The sequence below is a fragment of the Pseudophryne corroboree genome, chromosome 5 (genome assembly GCF_028390025.1).
Source record: "Pseudophryne corroboree isolate aPseCor3 chromosome 5, aPseCor3.hap2, whole genome shotgun sequence".
Lineage (NCBI taxonomy): Eukaryota > Metazoa > Chordata > Amphibia > Anura > Myobatrachidae > Pseudophryne > Pseudophryne corroboree.
The window spans coordinates 773831697-773845992 of NC_086448.1; the positions used below are offsets into that span (position 1 = coordinate 773831697).

General features: G+C 44.7%; 1 protein-coding gene across 2 annotated transcripts in view; it reads left to right on the plus strand.

The window, feature by feature from the left end:
• The window catches only part of OXR1 (oxidation resistance 1), an 864461-nt gene that overhangs the window by 117704 nt on the left and 732461 nt on the right, over positions 1-14296 (plus strand). For both annotated transcript variants that reach the window (XM_063924310.1, XM_063924313.1), the window contains exon 2: positions 11329-11403. In XM_063924310.1, coding sequence (XP_063780380.1) covers positions 11387-11403 — 17 coding nt within the window. In that variant the 5' untranslated portion in view covers positions 11329-11386. The remainder of the gene's footprint in view (positions 1-11328; positions 11404-14296) is intronic.

The following is a 14296-nucleotide window of genomic DNA, read 5'->3' on the forward strand; positions in this document are numbered from 1 at the left end:
GTCTGGAGAGGAGAATGTGATTGTAAAAAGCAATGGTACCCATACACTTGTGCGATGCCCCGCGACGCTACATCGCGGGGCATCGCACCGGCAGTTCAGGTGCAATGAACTGACAAAGTGATTACCATGTGGTCATGCGATAGATCGCATGGTAATCACGTGATCGGCACGTCACCACCGAGTGGGAGCGGCCTTTGGCGGGTGCCCATCGCCAATCGCAGTGCGATATATCACATGTGGTTTAGAAACCACATGCGATCACACTGCAATGCGAGAAATATTAAGTGCGGCACATACTATCTTGAGACGCGACATTAGAGCGGCGTGCCCGTGCATCGCGTCTCAAGGTACCTAAAATGTGCATACAATCCTTCGATTTCTCTCACAGATCCGGTCGAAATCGAAGGATAGCACCTAATATCTCACAAGCGTATGGGCACCATAAGAGTAAGAGATTGTGAATAGTTGAAAAGAGCAAACTCAGTGCAGGAATAGCTATTGCCACTGTGTAAATTTCTTTCCGTCCTGCAAGCAAACAAGAAAAATTACTAAATTCATATAGAAATTGTATAAAATTATTATTTTGATGCTTTTCTTTGGTGTCAATTAAATATCCACTTTACATTACATCATACAATGGGCCTAATTCAGAGTTGATCACAGCAGCAAATTTGTTAGCAGTTGGGCAAAACCATGGGGGTAATTCCAAGTTGATCGCAGCAGGAAATTTTTTAGCAGTTGGGCAAAACCATGTGCACTGCAGGGGAGGCAGATATAACATGTGCAGAGAGAGTTAGATTTGGGTGTGGTGTGTTCAATCAGCAATCTAAATTGCAGTGTAAAAATAAAGCAGCCAGTATTTACCCTGCACAGAAGCAAAATAACACACCCAAATCTAACTCTCTCTGCACATGTTATATCTGCCTCCCCTGCAGTGCACATGGTTTTGCCCAACTGCTAACCAAATTCCTGCTGCGATCAACTTGGAATTACCCCCCATGTGCACTGCAGGGGAGGCAGATTTAACATGTGCAGAGAGAGTTAGATTTGGGTGTGGTGTGTTCAATCTGCAATCTAATTTGCAGTGTAAAAATAAAGCAGCCAGTATTTACCCTGCACAGAAACAATATAACCCACCCAAATCTTACTGGGGTATATGCAATTCACGGCGAATCGCTGCAATTTTTCGCCGTTTTTTAATTCGACTAAATTCGCCAGGTGAATTCCGGAAGGTGGCTTCCGGAATTCACCATATTCAATGAAAAACGGATTCGCCAGAGTCGCGGGCGAAAATCGGCCGATTTGGCGGATTTTGCCGCGATTTTAAAAAACGGTAAAAAACGGGAAAAACCCGGAAAAAAAAATGGCGTGGGGTCCCCCCTCCAAAGCATAACCAGCCTCGGGCTCATCGAGCTGGTCCTGGTTCTAAAAATCCGGGGAAAAATTGGCCAGGGATCCCCCATATTTTTAAAACCAGCACCGGGCTCTGCGCCTGGTGCTGGTGCCAAAAATACGGGGGACAAAAAGAGTAGGGGTCCCCCGTATTTTTAACACCAGCATCGGGCTCCACTAGCTGGACAGATAATGCCACAGCCGGGGGTCACTTTTATGCCGTGCCCTGCGGCCGTGGCATTAAATATCCAACTAGTCACCCCTGGCCGGGGTACCCTGGAGGAGTGGGGACCCCTTCAATCAAGGGGTCCCCCCCCCAGCCACCCAAGGGCCAGGGGTGAAGCCCGAGGCTGTCCCCCCCCATCCAATGGGCTGCGGATGGGGGGGCTGATAGCCTTTTGTGATAATAAAAAGATATTTGTTTTTTCCAGTAGTACTACAAGTCCCAGCAAGCCTCCCCCGCAAGCTGGTACTTGGAGAACCACAAGTACCAGCATGCGGGAGATAAACGGGCCCGCTGGTACCTGTAGTACTACTGGGGAAAAAATACCCCAAAAAAAACAGGACACATACACCGTGACAGTAAAACTTTATTACACACTACCGACACACACATACTTACCTATGTTGACACGCCGACTGCCACGGTCTCCGACGATCCGAGGGTACCTGTGAAAAAATGATACTCACCTTCCAGCGTCCAGAGATAAATCCACGTCCAGAGAGATAAATCCACGTACTTGTAAAAAAAAAAGAAAACGCAAATACCCGCTCCATACCGGACTAGAAAGGGGTCCAATGCTTTCACATCAGACCCCTTTCTCCCGAATGCCGGGACATCACGTGACTCCTGTCACTGAAGTCCCTTCAGCCAATCAGGAAGCGCTACTTCCGTGGCGCTCACCTGATTGGCTGTGCGCTGTCTGTACTGTGACAGCACATCGCAAAGCCGCTCCATTACTTTCAATGGTGGGAACTTTGCGGGTAGCGGTGGGGTCACCCGCCGGTCAGCCGCTGACCGGCGGGTGACCTTACCGCTAGCCGCTAAGTTCCCACCATTGAAAGTAATGGAGCGGCTTTGCGATGTGCTGTCACAGTACAGACAGCGCACAGCCAATCAGGTGAGCGCAACGAAGCTGCGCTTCCTGATTGGCTTAGAGACCTTTCTGTGACAGCTGTCACTGACAGGTCTCATTCGTGGAAAGGTGTCCCATGTGTCAGCATGGGACCCCTTTCAGTCCGGCATGGAGCGGGTGTTCGGTTTGTTTTTTTGCCAAGTACGTGGATTTATCTCTGGACCATGGCTGAGGTGAGTATATTGATCTTTTCTTTTCAGGTATCCGTGGATTCTACATGGAGAAGAGGACCGATGTCGGCGTGTGAACATAGGTAAGTATGTGTGTGTCGACGTATGAAATAAAGTTTTACTGTCGACGGTGTGTGTGTCCTGTTTTTATTTGGGTATTTTTTTCCCAGTAGTACTACAGGTACCAGCGGGCCCGTTTTTCTCCCGCATGCTGGTACTTGTGGTTCTCCAAGTACCAGCTTGCGGGGGAGGCTTGCTGGGACTTGTAGTACTACTGGAAAAAACAATATCTTTTTATTATCACAAAAGGCTATCAGCCCCCCCATCCGCAGCCCATTGGATGGGGGGGGACAGCCTCGGGCTTCACCCCTGGCCCTTGGGTGGCTGGGGGGGGGGGACCCCTTGATTGAAGGGGTCCCCACTCCCCCAGGGTACCCCGGCCAGGGGTGACTAGTTGGATATTTAATGCCACGGCCGCAGGGCACGGCATAAAAGTGACCCCCGGCTGTGGCATTATCTGTCCAGCTAGTGGAGCCCGATGCTGGTGTTAAAAATACGGGGGACCCCAACTCTTTTTGTCCCCCGTATTTTTGGCACCAGCACCAGGCGCAGAGCCCGGTGCTGGTTTTAAAAATACGGGGGATCCCCTGTCAATTTTTTCCCCGCATTTTTAGAACCAGGACCAGCTCGAAGAGCCCGAGGCTGGTTATGCTTTGGAGGGGGGACCCCACGCCATTTTTTTTTATGATTTCACCGTTCCAGCATAAAAAAATAATAATAATATTTTAAAAAATATATAAATAATATTTGTGCCTCCAAAAAAAAAAAAAAAAAGTACCTAATCCCTTCTAATATAAATAGATCTGCTATTCCCCAAAAAAAAAACACAAAAAAAAACATGTTTAAAAATTTTTTATTTGTTTTCACCCTCCAAAGTGTGGCGGATTGAAAATGACGAATTTGCTGTCTAAAAGCACTGCTGTCGAATTTCCAAACTTGAATTGAATATGCTTTGGTCGAATTGCAGCACTTGTATCATTGCAGAAAAGTCGAATTTGCAAAAATTCGAATTTCAAAAAGTCGAATTTTGAAAGTCCGTTTTTTGGTCGGAAAGCACTGAATTGCATAGGCGATTTTTTTTTTTGGTCGAAAATGACCCGAAATTCGACAATTTCGGGAATTCGACCGCAATTGCATATACCCCACTGTCTCTGCAAATGTTATATTTGCCTCCCCTGCAGTGAACATGGTTTTGCCCAACTGCTAACAAAATTCCTGCTGCGATCAACTTGGAATTACCCCCCATGTGCACTGCAGGTGTGGCAGATGTAACATGTGTAGAGAGAGTTAGATTTGGGTGGGGTGTGTTCTAACTGAAACATAAATTGCAGTGTAAAAATAAAGCAGCCAGTATTACCCTGCACAGAAACAAAATAACCCACCCAAATCTAACTCTCTCTGCACATGTTACATCTGGCCCCCCTGCAGTGCACATGGTTTTGCCCAACTGCTAACAAAATTCCTGCTGCGATCAACTTGGAATTACCCCCCATGTGCACTGCAGGGGAAGCAGATATAACATGTGCAGAGAGAGTTAGATTTGGGTGGGGTGTGTTCTAACTGAAACATAAATTGCAGTGTAAAAATAAAGCAGCCAGTATTACCCTGCACAGAAACAAAATAACCCACCCAAATCTAACTCTCTCTGCACATGTTACATCTGCCCCACCTGCAGTGCACATGGTTTTGCCCAACTGCTAACAAATTTGCTGCTGTGATCTACTCTGAACTATCCCCTATATTCCTTTACTCCAACATACAAAATGCAAACATCACCTGCTACCCATAATGAGGAATAAATGTAAAGCAATTTGATGAGCTGGGATTGCTGTTTCTTCCACGTTCCTTGAAAACTGTAGAAGTCTTCCTGTACTTTGTATTGATTGAACTGATTGGCTGACAATACATTTTTCTCTCGCCAGTCTATTTATAATACACTCCACAAAGCCAACGGGACTTAAGAAGCATTTGTGCCTCCGGGCAGTTATTTTCCTTGTCACTCTGGACAGGAATCAATGTAAAATCAAGGACATCAATTCTCCTGGGCACACTTATCTACCACAGACTTCAGCGTAGCAGATTCAGGCTCTGCAGTGCACGTCTAGTTTTCAACTTACAGTAAAAAAAATATAAAACAACAACAGGAACAACTCGCTGTGCATACATCTGTGATACTATAGTCAGTTGGACAGAGGGTCATAGACCTGAGCGCAGAGAGTGGCGTGTCCCCAACCCGAGCCAACACTCCAATGACCTGACATTATTAAAAGATTGTCAATAAGACAAGAGACAGCATCTAGCTCCGATTGATGGGGCACACAGTTACTCCACAATTTAGCAAAACAATGTCACTTTGTATGAATATCTCAAAACGTAACTTTTAATCATTAAGATAAAATGCACACACACAAGATGCAATGACATATACAAACAATACACATATATCACAAACATCCTGGATAATTCCATTGGTTCCAGACAGCTGTACAATCTTCCATAAATTCCAGGATTCCAGCAATAATGGCCCTCATTCCGAGTTGTTCGCTCGCAAGCTGCTTTTAGCAGCATTGCACACGCTAAGCCGCCGCCTACTGGGAGTGAATCTTAGCATCTTAAAATTGCGAACGAAAGATTCGCAATATTGCGATAAGACATCTCTGTGCAGTTTCTGAGTAGCTCGAGACTTACTCTTCCAGTGCGATCAGTTCAGTGCTTGTCGTTCCTGGTTTGACGTCACAAACACACCCAGCGTTCGCCCAGACACTCCTCCGTTTCTCCAGCCACTCCCGCGTTTTTCCCAGAAACTGTAGCGTTTTTTCCCACACGCCCCTAAAACGGCCTGTTTCCGCCCAGAAACACCCACTTCCTGTCAATCACATTACGATCACCAGAACGATGAAAAAACCGTGAGTAATATTCCTAACTGCTTAGCAAATTTACTTGGCGCAGTCGCAGTGCGAACATTGCGCATGCGCATTAAGCAGAAAATCGCTGCGATGCGAAGAAAATGACCGAGCGAACAACTCGGAATGACCACCAATGTGAGAAAAAACAAATGGAATGAGGTGTCAACCCAACTTATTGGGTGGAATATGTTAACAGATAAGAAAAACTACTTGATGTTTATAAAAGTCACCCAGATTAAAATAGTCACGACCGGAAGGCAGTCAATTGACCGCTTCTCGGGATCCCGGCAGTCAGGATACAGACGTCGGAATCCCGACACCAGCTGAAATACCGACGGTCAGAGTCCTGACCGTCGGCTGGGTACCCCTCTTGGGTGGTGGTCCATGCCACCACCCGGAGGGGAACAGAAACCTGTGGCAACCGATGCCGGGCCCGAACAGTGGCAAGCACAGCGAGCCCGCAAGGGGACACGCGCTCGCCGCCGGGAACCTGGCTGTCAGCCTCCCGGTGTCAGTCTCCTGACCACCGGGATCCCGACTGCCGGAATCTCGTACTGATCCCTCACGGACACATATAGCTCAAAATGCATGTGGCTATTAATCTATTGCCTATTTGAGATAATCACCCTGAAATGGAAAAAGAGATCTTGTATATAAAAAATACCTGGATAACAGGATGGAAAGAGGGAGATGTTAGGGCAGTGTTAGGCGGAGACTCTGTTTGTGCACAACAAGGGGCCTGGAAGTGAAATGGACACGCGTTTCGCCTGGGGCTTGATTTCCAGTCAGCAAAAGGTGAAACGTGTGTCTCTGCTGGTTTATGTGGGCGAATAGCCTGCAGTTGCCCCAGTATAGTGACAAAAGTATAGAAAACAAAAGTGTTTTCCCAACGACATATATAAATGACAACATTTAAATAAGTTACAATTTGATATATAGCCAGTGCAATTAATGGTAAGCGCTACACACCAATCAGTGTATTACATACAGTACATTAATTGTGATCCAAATGAATTATTTATGCATTTCTACACCTACATAGCTAATGACACTAATAACAAGTACATAAATTGTTTCCAATAATCCAGTCAATGTTCTAAGGGCTCTAGACACAATACAATAGCATCACTGAGATGGGGGAGTGGATACTTATTACCTGGGCCCAGACTTGTTGGAAAGATATGGTTCAACCACTGAGGGGCTCCACCTTTACAGTGAGCAACATGACATGACCACACCTCCCTGGCCATACCTCCCTGATTTGGCCACACCCCCAGTAGCCGTGCCCCGTTCAGCTCTCAACAGCCCTGCATGACATTTGTTGATGCTTTCTGATTGGCTGTTTTTTTGTAAGACAAAGCCTGTGGTAGCTCCAATCAACTGTTTAAAAAGTAAATAGTGTAGTATCTCTATCTACACACATACCATCACTCATACCATTCACTTTATTTTCTGGTGTAGTTGGTCCCTCTCTTTGATTGGCTGTTTTACATTCCCTGAACTGTGATTGGTTTGATCCTCCAAAAGATGTTAGTTATTTGTTGATTTTCTCGACAAACTGAATTTTCAGGTAGTGAATCTCTGAATTCCAACCAGAGTTCCTTAAAAACACTTTACACATTTCATAACATAATAATTTTAAAACCTACATTTCAAGTTTGGATGATCAACTCATATGATGACTCTAGAATGTATCCTTGTTTCCGAATAAACCATATTGTCATTGACATATTAGTGTAGCACCAAGCACCCCGCCACCTTCTCATCCTGTCTCCAAGTTGAAATGATTTATTATATGTTATATGACTTTGGCGCCAAACACAGCTCTAGATGCCTGGAATGCTAATTTTCCGAACTACCAAATGAATGTGACTTGCCTTTTAGATTATGAGAGTTCTGCATTACTTAGCAATAATATGTACTGGATGATAGGGATTTAATCAGATCCATCTTAGACAGAATTGAACTCTTAAGACGACTTTCTGGCATTATCCCATCAAAGCAGCTTATATAACAACTCTTCTCTTCTTGTGTTTGAATTATTTTGGGTAGAATTTTAGCTTAATAAATTGCTTTTACTCTTCAGCTGTGCAGAGCTGGCATCTCTAAGTTTTTAAATCAAATTTCCTCTAGGGAGAGAAAATAACCTTTGTACTTTTGGTAGAAATGTTATGTATTGAATTGTGTTTCGTTTTTCTACGTTTTAGGCATTGAATAATGGTTATATACTGTAGATATGCCCATAGCAGGGCCGAAACTAGGGTTGCTCTCACCCGGGGCAAGATAGTAAATTTGCCCCCCCAGTCCCCCCCCCCCCCCAAAGAAATAAAAACAAAAAATGCTTATAATTAAAATATAATTTTATATATATATATATATATATATATATATATATATATATATAAAAAATCCCACACGTTACACCACAGAGGAGCTTCTTATGCACGTTACACCACACTACAGCCGCTTATGCACGTTACACCACAGAGGAGCTGCGTTTACACATTAGATAGATTATATAGGGGGCACACTATCACACATATGGTGCAGGTCCCAGGGGAACTCTGACACCCACACACAGACCAGGGGCACACTGACATAAAAACAGATTGTATATGACCACATTGACACATACACACACACACACACACACACACACACACACACACACACACACACACACACACACACACACACGGTATAGGGACCAGATGCACACTGACACACACAAAATATATAGGGACCAGATGTACAGACACACACACACACACACACACACACACACACACACACACACACACACACACACACTGATGCACACTGTATAGGGACAAGATGCACACTGATGCACACTGACACACTGTATAGGGACAAGATTCACACTGACACACACACACACACACACACACACACACACACACACACACACACACTGTATAGGGACCAGATGCACACTGACACACTGTATAGGGACAAGATGCACACTGACACACACACACACACACACACACACTGTGTAGGGACCAGATGCACACTCACACACTGTATAGGGACAAGATGCACACTGACACACACACACACACACACACACTGTGTAGGGACCAGATGCACACTGACACACTGTATAGGGACAAGATGCACACTGACACACACACACACACACACACACACACACACACACACTGTGTAGGGACCAGATGCACACTGACACACTGTATAGGGACAAGATGCACACTGACACACACACACACACACACACACACACACACACACACACTGTATAGGGACCAGATGCACACACACACACACACACACACACACACACACACACACACACACACACACAGTATAGAGACCAGATGCACACTGACACACTGTATAGGGACAAGATGCACAATCACACACACACACACACACACACACACACACACACACACACACTGTATAGGGACCAGAGGAACAATGACACACGCACATTGTAGAGGGGGAGCTGTCTGTCAGGTAGAGGAACATACCTCATAATAAATCTCCTCTCTCTGTTACGGCTCCCCCTCGTTCAGAGTCCAGTCCACGCTGCTGCGTTGTGTCCCTCCCCCTGTTCCCAGGCATGGGGGAGGGCTGTGGGCTCAGGGCTGCTGGAGACATGCTGTCTCCGTGAAAGCTCCCCTGTCAGAGGAGCCTGCAGAGTCCAGTGCGGAAGGCTGCAGCGTCAGTGACAGTGACTCATTCACTGTGACTGACTGACTGCAGCCAGTGTGCTCTCATCAGTCCCAGGCTCGGCTCTATGCGCAAGTGTTCAACCGCGCCGGCCAGCCTACGGTCTCCGTCCTCTCTCCCTCCCCTCCAGGCTCCCTCAATGCGCAACCAGAGATTTTGGCTGTGGAAACAGCCTCCCTAGCGCCCCCCACATTCCTGCGCCCGGGGCGCGTGACCCCCTAGCCCCCCCTTAGTTACGGCCATGCCCATAGTTCCTCCCATCTCACCCATGTTCTTCCCCCTTTCCTCCTGTCTCCCCGTTTCTCCAAAGCCAGCCGTAACCTAATTTGTTTTGGTAAGGGAATATAGATTTTGGCGCCCCCTAGTGCAATAAACAATATTAATCACAGGTAAGGCACTATGGAGCCTACAGTATATATCAAGGTGGTTTATTCGTGAAATTATTCAAAAACTATAGTTTCTGCATAATTCTATCTACCACTGCTATGTACTTGCGACCTCAGCTGTGTATATGGCGGCGGAAAATTAGCACGCCCACTAAGAGTAGCACCTCTGTTCAGCCACACTGGTCTTCTCTCACTGTTCTTTCCCCTGTTTCTATTATGTCTTCCTGTTATTTCTCCTGTTCCTCCCATCGGTTGTACCACATGCAGTTAACCTCGATGTTATAAAACCATCTTCAAGGGAACCATCGATAGTTTCAACCACCGATGGTCACCCCAGCTTTACTAGCCACTGAACTGCAGGCCAATTTGCAAGAGCACTGGGGCGGAGCTAGGCTCAGTGTCTCGGCACCTTGTTTGGAAATAAAACATTTGGTTTTCCTCCATCGATGGCAAAATTATTTAACATCGGACATAGATTATCTATGGTTTTGAGACATCAATAGTTGATACCATCCCTACATCGCTCTCTCTGTTCCTCTCATGTCCCCTCATTCTTTTCCCTCTTCCTCCTGTCTCTACCACTCTTTTTCATCCTGTCTCTACCTGTTCCTCTAGTACAGGGCACTAACTTGGGGGGTGCGAGTGGTGCCACCTTCCTGGGCGCAGAACCAAGGGGGCAGCACCATCGCTTTCCTGTGGCACCTGCATTTGGCTTGCAGGATGCCTTTGAATGCTCTGGGCCCTCCTCTTCTTGCTAGTACCAGTGGATGAGGACTCTCAACGTTACATAACTATGTCCCTTGTTTGGGATGATTTGTGGTTCCCCGTCAGCTGGAGAGTGTAGTATAGACCAGTGGTCCCCAAACTGTGTGCCTAGGCACCCTGGGGTGCCTTGGGACACTTTCAGGGGTGCCTTGGATTAATGGTCCATGACCAATTAAAATTATTTATGGTCAATGTAATAGGCAAAACCAGTGCTGGTGGCTGTCAATCATAAAACATGTGGACAAACAGAAGCAAATCTTGTCCCTCACCACACATTGGAACCTGAGGATGACATATAAACACAATTTACTTCATTTAATATTTCTCAAGAAGCATTTGACCTAGAGGTGCCGTGAAAAAAATTCTGATGCTCTAGGGCGCCAGGATTCCAAAAAGTTTGGGAACCACTAGTATAGACCTTATATTATGCTCTTAACGGTATTATATACTTTGCAGATTAGGTGTTAGTCAGTTTTGTGCCTGAGTGCCTCCATATACCTACAGTAAAAATAATTTGGGCTGACGCAGTGATCACTACACCATTTGACGCAGCGTTTCTTGCAGGGATCCCATTGGTTGCTGTGGCTGACCATGAACGCACCTCGAGCTGAGCATGTGGGTGTATCTTGGCTATGTTTGCGTGCATCTGTTTCATTTATAATTTACACGCATTTAATACCCAACTCAGCATCACCCCTAATGTGTGTATTAGAAATAAATGCAATTGGATTTTGGTGGCTTTCTCTGTGCTGTATATTCTTATTTAATTGAGAGCTGAATTGCTTGTATTTTTCAGGTCTATCAGACAAGCCAAAGACGATAAGTCTTGAATGTGAGACAGCGCATTGATCAAAATGTTCAGCAGCAGAAGGTGAGGTTATGGCATTATTGCTCAATCTATTCCTGGAATATGGATCAACAGTACTACGAAAAGAATTGCACATAGTTACTGGAGAAGTTGTTTGATGTTAATAAATGACGTTGATGAAAAATCTGTATTGACCTTAAAGATGTTGTATACTGATATTATATTTCAAAAGCAATATGTGTTGTGTGGGCTTTTAGCAGAATAATGTCAGGATGCATGCCTGCAAGGTGTTTGCTTCAAAAGCAGTTCACTTGTTAGAAGCCGGGTTTGTAGTCTGCTGTTTGCCCACTGGGGGCACTGTTTGGTTGGTGTCTAAGGCGGAGATTTATCAAACCCACTAAAGCTAACAAGTGGAGGTGTTGCCCATAGCAACCAATCAGCTTCTAGCCAGCATTTATTTAGTACATTCTATAAAATGATAGCTAGACTCTGATTGGTTGCTATGAGCAGGCACTTGTCTCTAGAAGGTATAACAAAGTCTCCCTGGTACATGATATTTATGATCAGAAGGCTCTGTTCAGAATGGTTGGGCTCAATGACCTATGCCGCCACACGCCCCACTGTGCTGACCTGGCTTCCGCCTCCAGGGGGTAGCAGTATAAAGTTAATATATGACACAACGCTGCAGTTGTCTCTCCATGGAGGATCTATGGGGGTGATTCCGAGTTGTTCGCTCGCTAGCTGCTTTTAGCAGCATTGCACACGCTAAGCCGCCGCCCCCTGGGAGTGTATCTTAGCTTAGCAGAAGTGCGAACGAAAGATTAGCAGAATTGCTAATAGAAATTTCTTAGCAGTTTCTGAGTAGCTCCAGACTTACTCAGCCATTGCGACCAGCTCAGTCCTTTTCGTTCCTGGTTTGACGTCACAAACACACCCAGCGTTTGCCCAACCACTCCCCCGTTTCTCCAGCCACTCCTGCGTTTTGCAACTTGAACGCCTGCGTTTTTCCGCACACTCCCATAAAACGGCCAGTTTCCGCCCAGAAACACCCACTTCCTGTCAATCACACTACGATCAGCACAGCGATGAAAAAGCTTAGTTATGCCGTGAGTAAAATACCTAACTTTTGTGCAAAATAACTAAGCGCATGCGCTCTGCGAACCTTGCGCATGCGCAGTAAGTGACTAAACGCAGTATAGCGAAAATCGGCAACGAGTGAACATCTCGGAATGACCCCCCATGTTTTATTTCCTTATATATTAAGAAATGGCTGAAACATATCAAGTTAAAATGAATATTGTCGAAGTTGCAGGAGGATATGTACATGACAAAAAAATAACACTGAAAAATAACATGTCATACATATGTATGTGTACAAAAAATGTGTAAGCGTCATTCTATCCTGCACATTACTTGGAAAGATTCTTTTTTGTGGAAGATCTGAGTAATGTATGCTTATTCTGATGATGTATAAGAGATAATTGTAAGAGAGTTTTGTTTCACAGTTGTGATGTCTTGCAAACATTCTGCCACTTACTGGGGGAGATGTATCAAGTCTTGGAGAGTGATAAAGTAACAACCAATCAGCTCATAACTGCCATTTTTCAAGCACAACCTGTAAAATGACAGAAGCTAATTGGTTGGTACTTTAGCTCTTTCCAAGGCTTGATACATTTCCCTGACTGTCATTATGTTGTCACCGAGTGGGGATGGTCATCGACCATCAATGATCCTTAATCATCGATGGTTTAAGGCCGATTTCGAACACTTTTGCCATCTAAAGGAGAGAACCAGATGGTTTCCATCCATCGATGGCACAGTATAAACAAATATGTTTTTTGTATTTTTTTTCAATGTGTAGCTCCGCCCCTGACAACTGAAAATCCCCGCCCCCAGACTGTAATTGGCCAGTGGGTCAGTCACTAAAAAAAACAGGGCTGACCATCAGTGAGTGAAACCATCAATGGTCTCCCATGCCATAGTTGGCACCATCGATGGACACTCACAGCTTCATCATCAATGGAAACCATCGATGGTCAGCACATCCCTATCACTGAGTTATATTGTTTTGTTGATGGTATTTTATTTGATCATATATGAAGGAAGCTTACAGAAGCTTCTGCAGTCAGTCGTATGTACAAGCAAATACTCCAAGAAACAAGGTTGTCTTAGCTAATAACGCTCCTAAACTCCGTTCCACAAATTAAAAACAACAGGAAATGAAAATGATAATCCTCAAGAATCATAAATCAATTTGCTTTAATCTCTTAAACACGCTGTCTCTATCAATTTTGCTTTAATTAGTCTGAATCTTTAATTTATGCCAGAACAGAAGGAAACTCTGCTGTATATTTTCACATGCCACTGGCACGGAATATTCCCTGTAAATGCCAGGTATCTTATTTCATTTTGTAAACAACATTTTTATATCATCGTTAACAACTTCACGGTAAAATGTGAACTAACAGCTTGTTCTATTAAGAGATCTTCGAGAGGCTTTTATTGTGTATCTGTCAATGTGATTAGTTGAAGGAGCTTGCTTGGATTCAGGTTGTGAGTTTAAAAGTGTTGCCTTTTCCAATTTCAGGGGACTTTCTAGCTGTGAATTGTAAAGAGTAAAGTGTCTAGGTGCTCCGAGGGTGCATCCAGTAAAGAGAGTCTTTCTCGCTAACATGCATTTAATTTCTTTCAAACACTTTCCTTGGTTCGGCTTTCTGCTGCCTTGCGTCTGCTAAGTATACTTGTGGGGAAGCTGCAGAGTACTTCAGGTGGTTTGAAATAAATATTATGGATATATTTTTCCTGACAAATTAAATACTTCTAGAGCGGTGAAGAAATTGGCAGAGGAAATATAGATGCATAAGTAAGTACACGACGAACATAAGGTCAGGTTTGCTAAAAGAAAATACCTAATTGAATTCTGTCGTTTATTTCCTTTAATAAAAGAAGGGAAAAC